The sequence below is a fragment of the Dendropsophus ebraccatus genome, chromosome 2, assembly GCF_027789765.1.
Source record: "Dendropsophus ebraccatus isolate aDenEbr1 chromosome 2, aDenEbr1.pat, whole genome shotgun sequence".
In the NCBI taxonomy this organism is placed as follows: Eukaryota; Metazoa; Chordata; class Amphibia; order Anura; family Hylidae; genus Dendropsophus; species Dendropsophus ebraccatus.
Window position 1 is genome coordinate 130058893 of NC_091455.1, and position 19485 is coordinate 130078377.

Below are 19485 nucleotides of genomic sequence, written 5' to 3' on the forward strand. Positions count from 1 at the left end.
GTGTGGCGTTAATATTTGCCCCTTGTATACTTGTATTATTGGCAATATTGGTCTCAGTATACAGTAAAAGTATGGCGGTAATATATATGGTGATAATATTTTCACTTCCTATATGCTGGTGTTATTGGTAATATCTGTCTTGGAGTGTATATATATATATATATATATATATATATATTTACATACACACACACATACACCTACCAGTAGCATCACTTGGTTGTGAAAGGGGGGGGGGGGCCCAAGTTGACCTCTTGCACCAGGGCCCAGGAGACGTTAGCTACGCCCCTGGGTATGCTAATTATATTATTAACTTTTGCTAATTAAATTATCATCTATTCATGCTTACCAGAAGACAATGCACTTTGTTATGCAAAAGGTCAGTCAGTATAATGTCACTGTGTGGTTACAGAGGTTTTGGTGCTTTGTGAAAGGAGAGCTGACCATACAATGCCAGCATGCCCAGGATTCTCTGCTACTAGAGATTAGCGACCGTCGAGCATGCTCGAGTCCATCCAAACCCAAACGTTTGGCATTTGATTAGCGGTGGTTGCTGAAGTTGGATAAAGCTCTAAGGTTGTCTGGAAAACATGGATACAGCCAATGACTATATCCATGTTTTCCACATAGCCTTAGGGCTTTATCCAAGTTCAGCAGCCACCGCTAATCAAATGCTGAACGTTCGGGTTCGGATGGACTTGACGAGGATGAAGGTAAGAAAACTACTTATAGGGTAGCTTCACATGTACTGGATTCCCATTGGATTTCATGCTGCGAGTTTGCAGCAAAATCCGCTGCAAATCCTGATATAGTGAAGTGAATGGGTCACATACTGGGAGTGGAATTCTCATTCTGCTGCCAGTATGTGACCAGGCCCCTTTAATCCCCTGCAGCCCGCAGCATTAATTAACTCCTCAGCTCCCGGCGGTTCTCATCAGCCAGTCAGTGCTGTCTGTGCACTGATTGGCTGATGGGGGCAGACAGGAGTCGGGAACCTCACATGCAGCTGCGGCGCCAAGCCGGTAATGTATGCTGCAGGTTGCGGGCTGCGGGTCCGCGGCGAATCTGGTACATGTGAAGCTACCCTTATCCTCAGGGCCCGGATCACTATAGGGACATATCAGCAGTTTAAAAATGTTTAAGATTTTGATAGATTCCCTTTAAGTAAGCTTGGAATAACTAAAATTCTGCATTGGATCCATGGCAGATGTCAATTTTCGGTAAGGGCCTTATTTAATCGGGTTATTATCAGCCGAGTAGGCCAATATCACCCTGTGTAATAGGACTAGTGATCAGCTGACCAGCCAGCAAATGCTTATTCGTTGGCTTACCCACAAATAATACATAGCCACAATCTCTTGTGTTTGGGACGTTCAGCCGCGACTGATTGTAGTATTAGTTTACAGGCTCCTAACACACTTATGGGAAATTGCTCCAGTTGTGATCTTGTGCACTAGAATTAAAAGGGGCCTTTTGTCATATTGCCTAACAGCATCCAAAAGCCCAGATTTATCAATCTTTCAGAGACAAACATCAGACACATCGTGGTCCTGGACAGATAGCAGCCAAGCACATTTCATTTTGAGAGCTGAAAACTGAGCTGTGTTTTGTTGCAACAAAAACGTGTCCGATTTTAGATTGATAAATCTGGGCCAATATGGCTGATCTGACCAGCTGTACCTTTGTAACAGTAACAGGAGTCATCTTTCCCATTGTTTCTGCTGTATGATTACATAAGCCATTGTGCTCTCATCCATTGATTACTCATTTTGCACCAAGCGTTGTAACCCCAGGATGTAATTACACACCCGGCCTCTTTCCTTCACTTGTAAAATAATTTCTGAATTTACCAGTTCTTCTATGTGACTCTGTTGGAGAGCGGGCTCTGAATTCTTATACTGTACAGTGCAATTACTGTCACTCCATTACATCTATTATTTACAAGCCGTACCCCCCGCAATGCCATTTCACCTCGTTTGTGTGCAATTACACATTGCAATGTTTTATCTATGTATATTCCAATGCATCATGGCAGCTATTAACATATTAGCAATAAAGGAATGAAAATAGTTTATAAAACTCTGTTAAAACATCAAGTTTCTTTGTCAGTTAGTAATAACTGGTTTCTTAGCTGAATCCAGCCTCTCGGCAGAGTAAGTTCCTGTTAATAGCATGCCATTAGCCGGTGACAGAATGAGTCCAAACACAATGAGAGGTAGTCATTAGCTGGGTGCCCTAAGCATGTATTTGTGTTCAGCTGCAATAGGATAAATCACGTTTTAATAGGAACGCCCTTCACTTAACTTAATGATGTCCAAATGAATAGCTTTTTCTTAAAGGGATTTTAAATATAGTTAAGCAAGCGCTGACTGTTGTGTTCTTCGATTTGATTATTGATACAGATTCAAAAAAAATCCCTACCCCTTTCATTTCATAGTCAGACTAGCCAAAGGCCTACAAATTGTGTCTGCACATCTGCCAGACAACCGCCCAATGTCTACTGTTAGAGAATGTAGAGATTTGACAGGTTACATTACTTAAATTTTCTAACGCCTGGCCCAGCCTAAGGACAGTCTGTTAGCCAACTAGAGATAAGCACAGTTTGACCAGTCCGCAGTCCGATAATTCGGCATTTGATTACCGGTGGGTGAATAAGTTGGATGTAGCTTTAGGAAGTCTAGGAAAACATGAATATAGCCTATGGCTGTATGGCTAGTTTGACACTGGATAAAACTATGTAGAAATGCAAAAAAAAAAAAAACATGTTTTGAGTAGAGATGAGCGAACCTCGCGCATGCTCGAGTCGATCCGAACCCGAACGTTCGGTATTTGATTAGCGGGGGCTGCTGAACTTGGATAAAGCCCTAAGGCTATGTGGAAAACATGGATATAGTCATTGGCTGTATCTATGTTTTCCAGACAACCTTAGAGCTTTATCCAACTTCAGCAGCCCCAGCTAATCAAATACCGAACGTTCGGGTTCGGATGGACTCGAACCCGAACCCGGTTCACTCATCTCTAGTTTTGAGCAATAACACAGCAGCCAGATGGTAGCTGTGAGTCAATGCCAGACTTACTTTTTTTTAACTCTATTTATATATATATATATATATATATATATATATATATATATATTTATTTTTTTTTTTTATTTTATTTTATTTTTTAATGTTTTTCATACAGAGAAGGACGTTTACAGCGTCCAACCTGCAAGAGATAACAGTAATTTCAAATAACATAAGGGAAGAATGTGTGCTTTTTGTCCATAATGTCCTTTCAAGAAATATGGGCTTCAAGTTTCTGGTGTTTATCTCTCTACTCTGGCTCTGTGGCAGTTTTTCCAAAATGCAGCATGTGAGAGTTTGGCGTTTCTTTCTGAAAACTTTAGTGTTCCTCTCCCATAGAGTTCAAATGAAACTTCGTGTGGGAGATTTATCAAAGGGTGTAAAATTTAGACTGGTGCAAACTGCCCACAGCAACCAATCACAGCTCAGCTTTCCTTTCAGCACTGCCTAAAGCTGAGCTGTGATTGGTTGCTGTGGGCAGTTTGCACCAGTCTAAATTTTACACCCTTTGATAAATCTCCCCCCTTGTGTTCATCTCAAAAACGCCAAAGGCAAAAAAAGGTCAAACTGCCCCCCAAAAAACACCCATATAATCTTTTGAAGTTTTTCTAGGCCAAAAAAATGCCACAAAAAAGCTCTGTCTGGGGGCACCTTATCCATGTTTTCCTGGATGCCCTAGGGCAGCATTCAGATTCTTTAGCCACCAGTATTCAAATGCTGAACGGTCACACTGATGGTGCGTTTACACAGGCAGATTTATCTGACAGATTTTGGAAGCCAAACCCTGGAATGGATTTAAAAAGAGAAGAAATCTCAGTACAGTGGTACCTCGGTTCTCGAACTTAATTGGCAGTTTGAGAACCAAGCAGTTTGAAAACCGAGCAGTGTCTTCCCATAGGAAATAATGTAAATGTGAGTAATTGGTTCCAGCAGCCACCAATAATTACCTACAATACTCATTTATTACACTGATAAGTGCTCAGTATAATCACTACAGTACAGTACAGAACAGCACTATACTGTACAGGACATTAAACATAAGAAATTATGTACAGTAGTCACCAACTCCTCGCCACTCCTTTACTGTATAGCGTCCCCCCCATCCAAGCACTTTAATGTATGGGAGATGGTGGTGCACTGCCTGTACTACTACTGCACTGTATATGCACTCCAGCAGTCTTATACAGCACTATACTGTATGTGAAGCCACTGCTTAACTCGCCAGGTACAACCCACCATCCACGCTCGCAAAAACGTTAGAAAAACGTTCGAAAACCGAGCAAAGTTCGAATTCCAAACACTCCTTCTGGGTAAATTTTCGTTCGAATACCAAGCAGTTTGAGTTTCAAAGCATTCGAAAACAGAGGTATTACTGTGTTTCCTTTATGACCCGTACCCTGTTTATGGTCTGTTTCTGACTTTGGCTTAAAAAAATCTGTCAGATAAATCTGCCTGTGTAAACGCACTATGAAAAGCATGCTCAAGTAGCACTCATCTCTACACTTGACTTTTTGTTTTTGTAATCGCTCATATGCTCCATGGAATTATTCAAGAATCTTTTTTTACCTCTGAATTGTGCCTCTTCTCTGTTATTCCTCATGGAAATGTAAAACTAAGTTAACAACTTTGCATTGCCATTCTTCTTATCAATACACACATCAACACTGTGGGGTACACTTACAAAAGTGCTGCATGAGGCAAACGCCAGGGAAAAGGCGCAGATTAGCCTCTTCTCCAAGATGGGGAGGAGGCATGGCTTCCTTCCGCACCCCATTTGTCATGATTTACACCTGCTTGCAGCTGTAAATAATGACCCAAATCTACATCTGCTGGAAGCACGTGTGTGAAAATATGAAAAAACAGCCTTATTTTGCAAAAGCAGGTAGTAAATAATGAACATGTTAATTATTTAGTCCTACTCAATTATTCTATACTGTAAGTGCACTGCTGGCCAAATTCCTGTTAACTTCAATGGAGGAAATTGTTATATTGAAAATATCGTGGTATCTTAAAGGAGAGGTCAGGCAAAACTTTTTATTAAAATATTGTATTGCCCCCAAAAAGTTATACAAATCACCAATATACATTTATTATGGGAAATGCTTATATAGTTTTTTTCCCTGCACTTACTACTGCATCAAGGCTTCACTTCCTGGATAACATGGTGATGTCACGATCCGACTCTCAGAGCTGTGCGGGCTGTGGCTGCTGGAGAGGATGATGGCAGAGGGATGCTTAGTGTCCCTCCAGTGTCCTGTGTCCCCCTGCCATCATCCTCTCCAGCAGTCACAGCCCGCACAGCTCTGGGAGTCGGGTTGTGACATCACCATTTTATCCAGGAAGTGAAGCCTTGATGCATTAGTAAGTGCAGGGAAAAAAAGCACTTTATAAGCGTTTCCCTTAATAAGTGTATATTGGTGATTTGTATAACTTTTGGGGGGCAATACAATACTTTATAAAATTTTTGCTGGACTTCTCCTTTAACCTCAAAATTGCAGCCATATTTAGGTATCATTTTTCTCTGTGTGATCATAGTCTGAGACTTAAATATGGGCAAAAAATGATGCCTTTGTCTGTTTGTTGTAACAATTATGGGGGTCTCTGCAACTGGATCACCACCTATCACATGTCCCTGTGACATGTCAGAAGTTAGATTAAAGGGCTGCTACACTTAAGAAAAACTTAAACCTGTTCAATCCCTACCCATAATCTAAGCTTGTTGTCAGCCAAGCTATAACACCTTCTGTTGCCAGGGAAGCTGTAACACCTTATCTGTAACCACGCCCACCACTGATATCATACCAATCAGTGAGTACTTGGCCAAGAGAATAGTGACATCCTCCTGAGCAGTATAGGGGAAGGAAACACGGTTGTTTCATCTCTCTCTCTCTTTATAATCTATCTATGTAGATAGATAAGGTAGATAGATAGATAGATAGATAGCTAGACATTTTGTTTACAATGTATAGAAGAAGCAGATAGGTATATACTACAAGATGAGGACTTGTTTTTCTATTAAAAGTACATTAAAAGTTAAATATATGTGTCTATACAATGTATTACTGTATCTGTACGGTTCTGCCACACTGGTAGCTGATAGAAGTCCAGGAAGTGAAAAAAGGGCCTCTGTGCAAATCCACATTGTCTCCTGTTCCTGTAATCTGCATCTAAAAAACATCTCTAAAATCTGTCCCTTCCTTACTGTTGAATCTGCCAAAACTCTTATTGTCGCTCTGATCCATTCCCGTCTTGACTACTGCAATTCCTTACTAATCGGCCTTCCTTCCTCTAAACTCTCCTCTCTCCAGTCCATTCTCAACACAGCGGCCAGGCTCATCTCCATGTCCAGCCGCTATACCGATGCCTCCCCCCCTGTGCCAGTCACTACACTGGCTCCCTATTAAACACAGGATACAATACAAAATCCTCCTGCTCACCCATAAAGCCCTCCACAGTGCTGCACCTCCCTATATCTCCTCCCTCATCTCTGTCTACCGTCCTACCCATGCCCTACGCTCCTCTAATGACTTACGATTAACATCCACCTTGATCCGCACCTCTCACTCCCGTCTCCAGGACTTCACCCGAGCTGCACCAGTTCTATGGAATACATTACCCAAGACTGTCAGACTCACCACCAATACACAAAGCTTCAAACGTGCCTTCAAAACACATCTGTTCAAACAGGCTTACCAGGTTCCCTAAATTGCCCCCCTCCCTCCCCCAAATACATACGCCATTCATTTAAGCACTTAGACCTGTAGCAGGCAGGTATTGGTTGGTGACTGGTTTACCCACCTTTAACTGCACTGCCCTATTGATAAAGATGGCCGGACCATGCTAAAAAGGAAGGACTTTGCCCCTCTGCCATTTTGTCTTGCACCCCCTCCTGATAGTGTGTAAGCTCATGCATGCGAGCAGGTCCCTCACTCCTCATGTATGTATAACTATATGTATATCTCTGTAATGTCTGATTTTTGTCTATGTATGTACCCCCAGAATTGTAAAGTGCTGCGGAATCTGTTGGAGCTATATAAATAAAAATTATTATTATAATTATTATACGTCTCAGCTTATTTTTTCCCTAGTGGTGAGAATAAAAACAGCAAGATTTCAGGATTATCTTATAATTTAGATGGTAAAATTAAAAATTTGGGGAAAAAATCTATAGAAAAATCATTAAAAAACATGTAAAACATAAAAACTTTCTCATGACCCATTGCCTTTAAGGTTTCTTGCGGCCCTTTGAAGTAAAACAATATCATAGTGCAGCCTTTAAGCCACAATAGGTTTTGCACTCCTCATCTATTCTTTACGGGACAACTTTACATATGTTGAAGTAAATTTTTTGGCAGCTTTAACTCTGACAGCTACTAAAGCCCTATTACACGGGGTGACAGAGAGGAGCAAACAAGCGATGTCAGCGATCACTTCCTCCTCGTTCCCCACTCACTGCCGGCGCTATTACACATGTCGGCAGCGAGCGGGTGAGTACAGGGGAGACCGTGGGGCTGCCCGGGTGATCGCTTGATCGTCCATAGCCCATAGCTGATAGCAGCGGTCTGCTGCCGCCACTCCTATTCCACGGAGCAACGGCAGCATATCGCTGCTATATTAGTAGTTTGTCTTTCAACATGTGGAAAGACAAATGACTGCAACAATTAACGACATTGTTCATTTTGGCTGATCGTTCTCTTCTATTTCACAATACAATTATCAGCCATACCGGCCGATACTGGCCGAATACGGACGATAATCGTTTCGTGTAATAGGGCCTTAAGCTAGTTAAATTACTGGGATAATGCCAGAGAGAAAAAGGACTGGCTGAGGTTTTATGTGTGTTTTATATCATCTGTGGTATCTTGCCCTACTAGGCCCTAATGCCATTTTGTAATAGATTTTATTTTTCTTTCTAGGGGGCTGGTCTCTTTAAAACCTTGGAAATTATGGACTGTACACTATCTTAGAATTCAATAAGGATAAACATTAAAATTGCTGCAATGCCAAACTACAAGGAATCTCAAGGGAAATGTGATGGCCGACCTCTGTCAGCCTTCACCAATGCCTTAATTGCAAAGAGATATGTGATACAGCAGCGGCTTGGCAGAGGAAGTTTTGGAACAGTTTATCTGGTGCTAGACAAGAAAGCAAGAGAGGAAGAGAAACTGTAAGTAATGTGGAAATGGAAGGAATGATTAAACTAAACTAATATAGTTATACTTGTAGGGCTTGTCAAGGTAAATACTTTAGCAAATGCCTTCATTTAGCAAACGTGCTTCCTTTCTCTAATATGCTACTCTATCCCTCCCATTGTTGACAGCTCATTGTCTAGGTTATTAACCACTACTCTGCTCTAGGGGTCGGACTGTGTGCAGGGGTGCTTCTTCTATAAGGCCACTGGAAGTAATGACCTCAGGTGGCACCTCCTGTCAGAAGGGCACCCTCTGCTGTCAGGAGGCATGGCCAATGCCAGCACCCAGCAGGCCTCCTCAACAAGTCTTCACACCTTTCTACATCCAGAGTACCTACAGGCTTTTCACCCACTCTGGATAGTGTTGTCTAATATGTGCCCCCTCTACACCTCCATAGGTAAGCGGCACACATGTTCCTGGCCATCTACGTGACAAAAAAACAGAATTAAAACAATTCACTATACCGGGCCACATTCTTGATATGTGCAGGACATCACATTGCACCCAATGGCTAAGATTGCAGTGCTTTTTGGGTAAATGAAGTGACTTATATAATGCTAAGAATCACATAGGCTATCAAATGGTTGGGGGAGGTGTTTGAAACAACATTGACTGAGATAGCAGTATTACAAATAGTGCATGGTAGATAGGGGACCCTTTCATCAGTGTCAGCAGTAATGTCTTTGCTTTCTTCCTGCTGCCTCAGACAGTCCCTCTTGGCCATTGCAGCCTGCTATGAGAGGATGCAGTTGCTTTCAATCAGAAACCGGCATGTTCCATCATGCCTTGCTTCAGTATTGTTGAGGCCAGCCAGATATGAATGAGACACCAATAAAACAAGGTGGCTGGTTAGTCAGAATTCAGTAGGTCTTAGAAAACAAAGCTTATGTAAAACGTAGCCACAAAGATTGGATCCAAAGCCGTCTAAAATCAATACATTTTATTTATCCACCACAATAACAATAATTAAAATCAAGAGGCAATCTGCAACTAGACACAGTCTACATATACACATGGGAGAAGTCACAAGTACAGCCAAAGTACAGGGTACAGCCAAACAAGAGGCTACGTAAATTACTGATCACTAATGTGTAACCATAGATAGCAAATTATACCAATAAGTACATACAGTGGTGCTACCAATACTATCTAATCACACATGTACATTATATATCATTGCACAATGTAAAATATGACTGAAAATGAAAAAATAGAGACTATGGCAGCAACTAATGACGAGGAGAAAGAATACATTGTGAAATATGTGAGTGAGTTGTAATGACACTGCCATATGACAGCATGCTGTCTGCTCCCAGGTGTGTGAATATAAAATAGAGAGCTAGTGCACCACTGCCAGCAGTCTTAGCACTAAGTGTCTACAAAGCACTTGATTTTGTTTCCCAAACACTCCATAATACATCATGCATGTATGATTCATGGAGCGGATCCACATAACAGACAGCTTTTGTTATTGGTTGGCTTCATAAATCACTACACAAATGCAGACAGTCCTAGTTTTCCTGGAAAAAACGCATGTCACTGTAATAAGTTAACATGCAAACACTTTGGAATGTTTAATGACCAGGTTTCTGCAGATCAGAATTTGCTTACACAGATGTGTTGAGCAGGAAAGTTTTTGAGGGAAACATAAAGCCACTTAAAATGTACTTGTTTTAAAATGCATAGTTTTGTTGGATTAGCCCTCTACATAGGTGACAGTGTGATTTTTGGCCTTTCAGCGCTGTTTTTGAGCCCTTGAGAGTCCCCTCAAGATAGATATATACAGCTATATCTCATTATCTCCATTTCAAGGGGGGCACAAACAGAGCTGGGCTGTTTGCCAGCAGTACACACACAGTTACCTCCGTCCTTAGATGCCTGGCCACGCACAGCACTCTGCCTACTCCGTTTTTTTATGCTATGACATTTGTGGGTGAAAGTGTACTGCACTGAGTGGGCTGATGCTATGCTAGGGGTAGATTACAATATGCTACTACAGGTGGCATGTGGGGGGAGAAGGGATTACTGATGCACTAGCTGTGCAAGGTTAGCAGAAAGAAAAAAATGGCAGCTGACCAGCAGGAAGGAGGCTACACTCTGCGCTGAACAGCTGCTAATATTGCTGCTGAGATGAAAGAATTTTCCTTTTAGGCCGAGCTTTGGTTCTACTTTAGGTGCCAGACAAGCTCACATCTTGCATGCACACAGCCCAGACTCACTGTCTGTGTTGCATATTGCTGTCTATTACTAGACATGGAATTTCCCTAACAACTTGGAGAGAACAGCAGATTGCAGAGAAGGATGGCACCTAATGGCCATAGGTAAACAAGTGATTTATAAAAATCTTAGGAACCACACAAGCTATAAAATGGAGGGGGGGGGGATAGTATGACATGACAGTGACTACTTAGGATACCATTATTACAAATGGCGCGTGGTAGATGGGGACCTATGCCTGAGCCAGCTCACATTTTATATGTCCTCTCATCAGTGTCAGCAGTAATGTCTCCCTGCTGCCTCAGACAGTCCCTCTTGGTCATGCGGCCTGCTGTGAGAGGATGCAGCTGCAGGATCAGACGCCATTATGAGCAGTCTGTGCTAGGGAGCCTATAGGTGCCTTCTTCTGAACCTGCATACTAGTTTACCACACATATAGCTCCTTACTTGGCTAAAGGTTAATTTGTGCTTTATTCTAAGCGAAGTGACTGAAGTATACTGGTTTAAAAAAAAAGATTTCAAAAGGAACTGTTATGGATACATTCAGATTATTAGCAGGCGTGAATGCTCATTGCTGATAGATTTGGCCCGTGTAAAAGGACAAAAATTTGGCTGACAAAGGAGAGATCATTTTCTGTCAGATACACTTCTTTCTGGGGTATGTTCACACTGAGCGATAGACGTCCTAGTGTCATTTCACTTACAGAGAACTAGTTAGCACTCCTGACCTCTCTGATTTAGTAATTACATTGTAATTTTCCTTACGCCATTCCTCTGTTTTTCTTACTAGAAATGTATCACCAAATAACCAGTAACTGGGTGTTACCAGATTGGGGGGGGGGCACCCTACACAGTCTGACACTCCAATCAGAGCTGACAGTGCCAGACTGTGTAGGGACCCCCCACCTTCCAACTGAGGATAACCCCGGTTGGTCATATAGCCATACATTACTATTAAGAATAAAAGAGGAAAGGCGTATCACAAAGCTATGAGAGCAGATGTTCCAATACTGTTATTTCATGAGCAATGCACATATTTTCTAAACCAGACAGACCAGGAGTCCTGACAGATTCTCTTTAAAAGAAATAAGTCACCTAGATTTTTTTAGTGATCGCAGCCAGGTACTGAAACATGTTCTCTCCGTCTCTCCTGAACTGTTCTCAACAGCGTTTAAACGTATGCTTTAAGGGCACAGTAGATTGTAGCTGTTCTGTTCTGGCATGTTCTGTGACCTGTGCATATGTCATTGTGTAGGGATCGGAGGGACAAGGTGAGCTCTGAGCATTACCTACTGTAAATGACTTGATCCTATGTTATCTAGTAGTGTCACCTTTCACTAACAGCCTGTCTGTGTAGATAAAGAGGATGTGGCAGAAATGTTTCTCTACAGAACAGGGGGTGATGGCTTTTGGTCAGAATGAAAGCTGTGTGATTTTAGGAGTATTTTATAATATAGATAGTAAAAGTTACAAAAAAATTGAAAAAAACACTACCACAAATTCCTATTTTTACCATAAAAACTTGATTTATGCAGGAGGTGATTTTTTAATGACACATTCTTTTAACTTTAGTGGGAAGGTAGCACATGACTAGTTTAAGCCACGCTGCTTGTAAGTACTCCTCTTAACTATGATACTTAGCGCCCTTTACATGGCTTTACACATAAACTATCCATCTTCTTTAACATATGGAACAATTTTCCTGAGTGTATATCTCAATTGATTGCATCCTGTATATAAGTGTAGCCACCATTGGAGACTAATGTGATTCCTTAAGGGCAGGTGTATTATTTCATTATGTATACTATACAGGCTGCCATCACAGGTGTCCTCACAATCCCAGCACACAGTGATGTCTGTGATCAGCAGATATAGCTGTAGCTATCTCACATTGCGTGTCTTCTAGTGTCCTAGAGCCCAAGGCCGTAATATAGTGTCAGTTTATTCTGGAGAAAACTAATTCTGTAAAGTGTACTTTTTGCTTGCAGGTAACTGGGCTAATACAATAGGGACTTACAATATGAACTTACCTTATAAACTCTCACTAGCAGAGTCTAAAGCTAACGGGAAAACTGCAAATAAATCAGATCCCCACATTCTAGCCTACTGATCGCGTTATGAGAAGCTTATGGGATGGCCTCCATGGGGATTCAGTGACTGCTCTTTTGTAGCAGCAGATTGCATCTATGGAAGAACAAGTTTTGATAGCTGGTTTACAGTATGACAAGTGGAAAAGACCAGTTGTGAACACAGCAGATCCCATCGAATAGCTGCCTGCACTGTAGGGATTGATGAAGGAACAGAAAGCTAAAAAGCAGTCATCATGTAGTATTATGATCCCATCAAGCTACCTGTCTGTGAAAGAGCGTGTAACACTACTAAGAACAGAGGCCGATAAATACCACTGAACAGTGGATTATCATAATTAAAGGGATTGTCGTGCAAAAATCATTTTCTTTCAAATCAACTGATGTCAGACAGTTAAATAGATTTGTAATTTAGTCAGATCCTTTGGACTTGGTATCTGGAGTATTGTGGACTTCTTTGTGGTGTGGACCCATTCATAATTTTTTTATTACATTTATACCAATCAGCATGGTAAAGAGAATAATAATAATTATCTTGGCACCAGTCACGGAATGGCATATATCAGGCAGTAGGCAGAACTGCATCATGGAGCAATGAAAGAAGGTGTCCTGGTCTGATAAATCATTTATTAAAATTTTATGTTACACTGTGTGTATGTGTATGTGTGAAAATAACTGCGAAAGAGATGGCAGCGGGATGCATTATGGGCAGTAGGCAAGCTGCTGGAGGAACAGTGACTGCTTTATATTCTGCTGGAAAACCTTGAGTTCTGGCATCATGCGAACGTTACGTTACCAGAATATTCCCATTGAAGTCTATAGGAGAAAAAATACCACAGTTTGCCGAAAGAAACACCACACTCTCAGCATGCTACGTTTTCTAAAAATGGCACCGAACCTTAAAAAGGCCAGAAAGGAGAGAAAACGCCACCCCTCCAAAAAGAACGGTGTGTGTAAGGCATATCATAAACTTCCATTGACTGCTGCTAATATCTTTGGTCCAGGTACCACAGCACACCTTCAGTCCATGCCTTGATGAGTCAGAGCTGGTGTATATCAGGCAAAATTACCCTGAAACGCTAGTAGAAATGATTAAAAATACACCATGCACGCATTGGCATTTTTTATGGCATTTTTTTGTGGGGGACTGAAAAACGCCGGACAAGAAGTGTGTGTGAGGGAACCCTTATATATCTCAGATCTACTCCTTTAGTATAGTTTGTTAAAAAGTACACTTTAAGGTATGTTTCTGGGGCACCAAAAACCTTAGTAGTAAAGATGTAAATTCTTAGCAGTTATAACACTTAAACAAGCTTGAATTTTATGAGCGTAATAAAAAAAGTTATAACAGCATAACGTTTAGGTTCACAGTTTTGCCACTGGAGGGCAGTATTGTACTATTACTAAATAATGACAGGTTCTATCGCCCAACAGAAATGTTATAATCATGAATAGTCCAAAATGATGTTATATTATAAAATGCAAAATATTATAGGATTTGTAAAACTAAACACTAAAAAAAAAGCTGCTGCTATGTTATCTGTTATGTCAACTAAAAACACTTAATTTAGATAGTATTCTATAAGCAAAATAGGTCGATGCCATGAACTATGCTTGATATGTCATTGATTTGCCTTAGGAGATGGGATTCACACCCTGGCTTGTTCTGCCATACCTGTGTGTCAGCAGGGAATACATTACATACATGGTACCTACCTATTCTTCTGTAAAAACTACACAGGATGTAAAGGATTAGTCTTGGGACTAATGTGGGATGGGGTCAGACATTGCTGAGTTTTCTTTTCTTGGAATAGCAATACAAACTAAACACCTCAAATGCATTCTGATTTCATAGCTGTACTTTCTGTAGAAAGCTTTGCCCAAATTGACAATACATTCATTCTAAATACTGCACCCACACAATGGAGTGGATTTGTATTCATGGTTATGCAATAAAATCTGAAGAATTTTCACACACAATTGGATGCTGTTGTACTTTCCTATCTATGTACAAAGCCAAGACAAGTCTACGTTGTCTACTTGTTAGACAGCATTAATATATATGGGCCAGTGCGTCTGCAGAAAATAGCTGGCACAGATGGTGAGACTATTAGAGTGCCTGTTTGGGACCCGCTGACTTATTAGTGCACTATTCACTCTGATTAAAATAATATAGTGCAGAGACATAGCTGGTAAGAAATGCCTAAAATCTATACAGTAGAAATATGTAGAAGACGGCACTTCCGTGGCGGTGGTGCTCGAGGTGAGAAAAATGTTCAGATGTTAGGAAGAGCCCGGCACTCACCAAGTAGATTATGCTTCTTTATTGTAGTGTAGCAAACATATGGTACAAGGACGCGTTTCGGCCAAGCATGGCCTTCATCAGCTTAGGGATACACCCCTAAGCTGATGAAGGTCATGCTTGGCCGAAACGCGTCCTTGTACCATATGTTTGCTACACTATAATAAAGAAGCATAATCTACTTGGTGAGTGCCGGGCTCTTCCTAATATCTAAAAATCTATACATACTTGTAAGGGTTAGACAGCTAATCTACCTGTGCTCAAAGCTCTCCTGAACTCTATAATCATCAGCAATGTTATAAGACGGCCTGTGAATGTGGGATCACAAAAGTGGCAGACGAGAATTTCATGATCATAAGACAAACTTTGCTTTGACTAAAATGTCAGGTTTGATGTGTTGCCTTTGAAAGTAACAACATGTTCCTACATCAGTAGGGGAAAAACAGATTAACATTAGAAATGTGTTTCCTTCCATCATGCATTGGCTGGATGGCTCCTGATATTTAATTTATTCTCATGTCCTTGAGAAAGCATCCGAGTCCAGCGAAGCAGCCATAAGCCAGCCAGTGCTGCTGGTACCATGCCTGTGATTACATGCTGCTAAGGCACTGGCACTGAGTCAAAGAGGTGGGACCTAGAGCGTCCATGCCCGAAGATCGAAGAAGAAGATCCAGCCTAGGGGCGTGCCAACAAAGAGAAGAAAGGTGGGGAGAGAGGCGCTGCAGGCCTAGGGCACGAATGTTCTAGGCCCTGCCTCTTGGACACAGCACCGCTGGAATAAAAGAAGTTTCCTACCCAAATACTGGCATCGGGAGACAAGGCAAGCCTGGGAACAGGCATGCATTGAGAAAAGCTAACAAATGGTACCAGAGGTTTGGGGGCAGTGTAGTGTCAATACTAATTTGCTCTAAACTTGAATATCCTGTATACAACATGTCTGACTGTTGAAGTTAAGCCCCTCTAGTTTAGTAATTTGCCACTCCCCGAGAGGAGCGTGTTGCCAGCGAAATTACTCTCATCTTGTTGATATCAATTCATTTTGTAGGCAGTTTAAGGGGAAAATGGCCAGATTTAGTAAAAAAAAAGAATTTAAATTTTTTTTAATTCTGTGTTTTAAGGCAGTTTGAATTATTAATATTTACCCCAAAGAGTTATAAAATCCTGTAGTTCTTCTGTCCTTAGTGATGCCAAATAAGTGTATCTTCTGTAAAGTACCTCCACCAATATAGCGGAAATAACAGCTGTCCCGTTTAGGCTTTTCATTTTCCTTTCTGTAGTATGGGGGGACAAATCAGCAGGCAACTGTTTCTATGTGTTCCCTGATGTCCCCCTGTACAGATCACTAGTAACAGTCATATCATGGTAATCCATTCATACTAATAATATTATGCAACTGATTTCATTTCATTTGTAAGTACAAAAATTGTATCCAATAGCAGTACACTCAGAAGTGGCAGTATGCTCAACTTGTACTGTAGATAGTACTCTGCCAAACAGTAACAAAGGCTCGTAAACTGCTTTATAGTATACTGAAAATGTAGTATATAAAAGTCCTATCTACCTATGCTCATGGATCCATAACAGGTACACTTTTATAAACGTGCTCCTGCCTAGTGTGAACAGTGTTCTAGGAGAGCTGACCAATTTTTTCCTTTTTTTTTCTGTTTTCCAGTTGGGGGAGTGGCTGCCTCTATTTGGTCGTGCACTCCACCTGTCTCACCCAGGTGATGCAATTATTTTGCAGGTATTAGACGGATCTTGCATGCCCAGAGCATAGGCGTATTATACGCCATGGAGAGGCCATAGTGTACATACAGTGTAGGGTCTGCCTCGATATGAGTCCACCTTATCGTGGTGAGGCAGTTTACGCTGTTTGCAAATAGTAACCAAGAGACTCATTATTTTTGTGGGAATTTTTTGGGCAGTTGGGGGGGCTGCTTTTAATTATTTTCATGTCTATGGTGGGTCTGTATCTTGCTGTTGCGGTGAGCTGTTGCATTTTTCTGTGTTTTTGTGTGTTTGCAATTTCAGCCATGGCAACGTGCTCCTGCCTAGTGTGAACAGTGTTCTAGGAGAGCTGACCAATTTTTTCCTTTTTTTTTCTGTTTTCCAGTTGGGGGAGTGGCTGCCTCTATTTGGTCGTGCACTCCACCTGTCTCACCCAGGTGATGCAATTATTTTGCAGGTATTAGACGGATCTTGCATGCCCAGAGCATAGGCGTATTATACGCCATGGAGAGGCCATAGTGTACATACAGTGTAGGGTCTGCCTCGATATGAGTCCACCTTATCGTGGTGAGGCAGTTTACGCTGTTTGCAAATAGTAACCAAGAGACTCATTATTTTTGTGGGAATTTTTTGGGCAGTTGGGGGGGCTGCTTTTAATTATTTTCATGTCTATGGTGGGTCTGTATCTTGCTGTTGCGGTGAGCTGTTGCATTTTTCTGTGTTTTTGTGTGTTTGCAATTTCAGCCATGGCAACGTGCTCCTGCCTAGTGTGAACAGTGTTCTAGGAGAGCTGACCAATTTTTTTCCTTTTTTTTTCTGTTTTCCAGTTGGGGGAGTGGCTGCCTCTATTTGGTCGAGCACACCACCTGTCTCACCCAGGTGATGCAATTATTTTGCAGGTATTAGACGGATCTTGCATGCCCAGAGCATAGGCGTATTATACGCCATGGAGAGGCCATAGTGTACATACAGTGTAGGGTCTGCCTCGATATGAGTCCACCTTATCGTGGTGAGGCAGTTTACGCTGTTTGCAAATAGTAACCAAGAGACTCATTATTTTTGTGGGAATTTTTTGGGCAGTTGGGGGGGCTGCTTTTAATTATTTTCATGTCTATGGTGGGTCTGTATCTTGCTGTTGCGGTGAGCTGTTGCATTTTTCTGTGTTTTTGTGTGTTTGCAATTTCAGCCATGGCAACGTGCTCCTGCCTAGTGTGAACAGTGTTCTAGGAGAGCTGACCAATTTTTTCCATTTTTTTTCTGTTTTCCAGTTGGGGGAGTGGCTGCCTCTATTTGGTCGTGCACTCCACCTGTCTCACCCAGGTGATGCAATTATTTTGCAGGTATTAGACGGATCTTGCATGCCCAGAGCATAGGCGTATTATACGCCATGGAGAGGCCATAGTGTACATACAGTGTAGGGTCTGCCTCGATATGAGTCCACCTTATCGTGGTGAGGCAGTTTACGCTGTTTGCAAATAGTAACCAAGAGACTCATTATTTTTGTGGGAATTTTTTGGGCAGTTGGGGGGGCTGCTTTTAATTATTTTCATGTCTATGGTGGGTCTGTATCTTGCTGTTGCGGTGAGCTGTTGCATTTTTCTGTGTTTTTGTGTGTTTGCAATTTCAGCCATGGCAACGTGCTCCTGCCTAGTGTGAACAGTGTTCTAGGAGAGCTGACCAATTTTTTTCCTTTTTTTTTCTGTTTTCCAGTTGGGGGAGTGGCTGCCTCTATTTGGTCGTGCACTCCACCTGTCTCACCCAGGTGATGCAATTATTTTGCAGGTATTAGACGGATCTTGCATGCCCAGAGCATAGGCGTATTATACGCCATGGAGAGGCCATAGTGTACATACAGTGTAGGGTCTGCCTCGATATGAGTCCACCTTATCGTGGTGAGGCAGTTTACGCTGTTTGCAAATAGTAACCAAGAGACTCATTATTTTTGTGGGAATTTTTTGGGCAGTTGGGGGGGCTGCTTTTAATTATTTTCATGTCTATGGTGGGTCTGTATCTTGCTGTTGCGGTGAGCTGTTGCATTTTTCTGTGTTTTTGTGTGTTTGCAATTTCAGCCATGGCAACGTGCTCCTGCCTAGTGTGAACAGTGTTCTAGGAGAGCTGACCAATTTTTTCCATTTTTTTTTCTGTTTTCCAGTTGGGGGAGTGGCTGCCTCTATTTGGTCGTGCACTCCACCTGTCTCACCCAGGTGATGCAATTATTTTGCAGGTATTAGACGGATCTTGCATGCCCAGAGCATAGGCGTATTATACGCCATGGAGAGGCCATAGTGTACATACAGTGTAGGGTCTGCCTCGATATGAGTCCACCTTATCGTGGTGAGGCAGTTTACGCTGTTTGCAAATAGTAACCAAGAGACTCATTATTTTTGTGGGAATTTTTTGGGCAGTTGGGGGGGCTGCTTTTAATTATTTTCATGTCTATGGTGGGTCTGTATCTTGCTGTTGCGGTGAGCTGTTGCATTTTTCTGTGTTTTTGTGTGTTTACACTTTAATATCCTCCTAACATGTGCTTCATACCAAGTTCATGCTGCGCCTATATAGAACACTATGTATACTGAGTGTACATATAGAACAGTTGGTTGAGTGTTCACTAATTTGTACAACTTTTCACACCATTATATATAAAAGACTTTTAACAATATGTTACAAATGTTTTATTTATTAGGAAGTCACAATATAAGGCGGCTTGTTTTGATGCCTTTTGTTTCCCATTGAAAAGGAGATGAGATGCAATGTTTTATTGATGCAGTCACCATATCAGTTGAGTGTAAAGGTAAATTGTGGGTGAGGTAGTCATATCCTACTAGCACAATTGGATGAGCGAAAGAAGTACACAGTGGGGACTTGTGCTTGATGAATATTCATGGGGTAATAAT

At 41.6% G+C, this 19485-nt stretch overlaps 1 protein-coding gene across 2 annotated transcripts in view; it reads left to right on the forward strand.

The window, feature by feature from the left end:
* NEK11 (NIMA related kinase 11) overlaps nucleotides 1-19485 on the forward strand; it is a 204454-nt gene that overhangs the window by 5114 nt on the left and 179855 nt on the right. For both annotated transcript variants that reach the window (XM_069958335.1, XM_069958336.1), the window contains exon 2: nucleotides 7982-8232. In XM_069958335.1, coding sequence (XP_069814436.1) covers nucleotides 8066-8232 — 167 coding nt within the window. In that variant the 5' untranslated portion in view covers nucleotides 7982-8065. The remainder of the gene's footprint in view (nucleotides 1-7981; nucleotides 8233-19485) is intronic.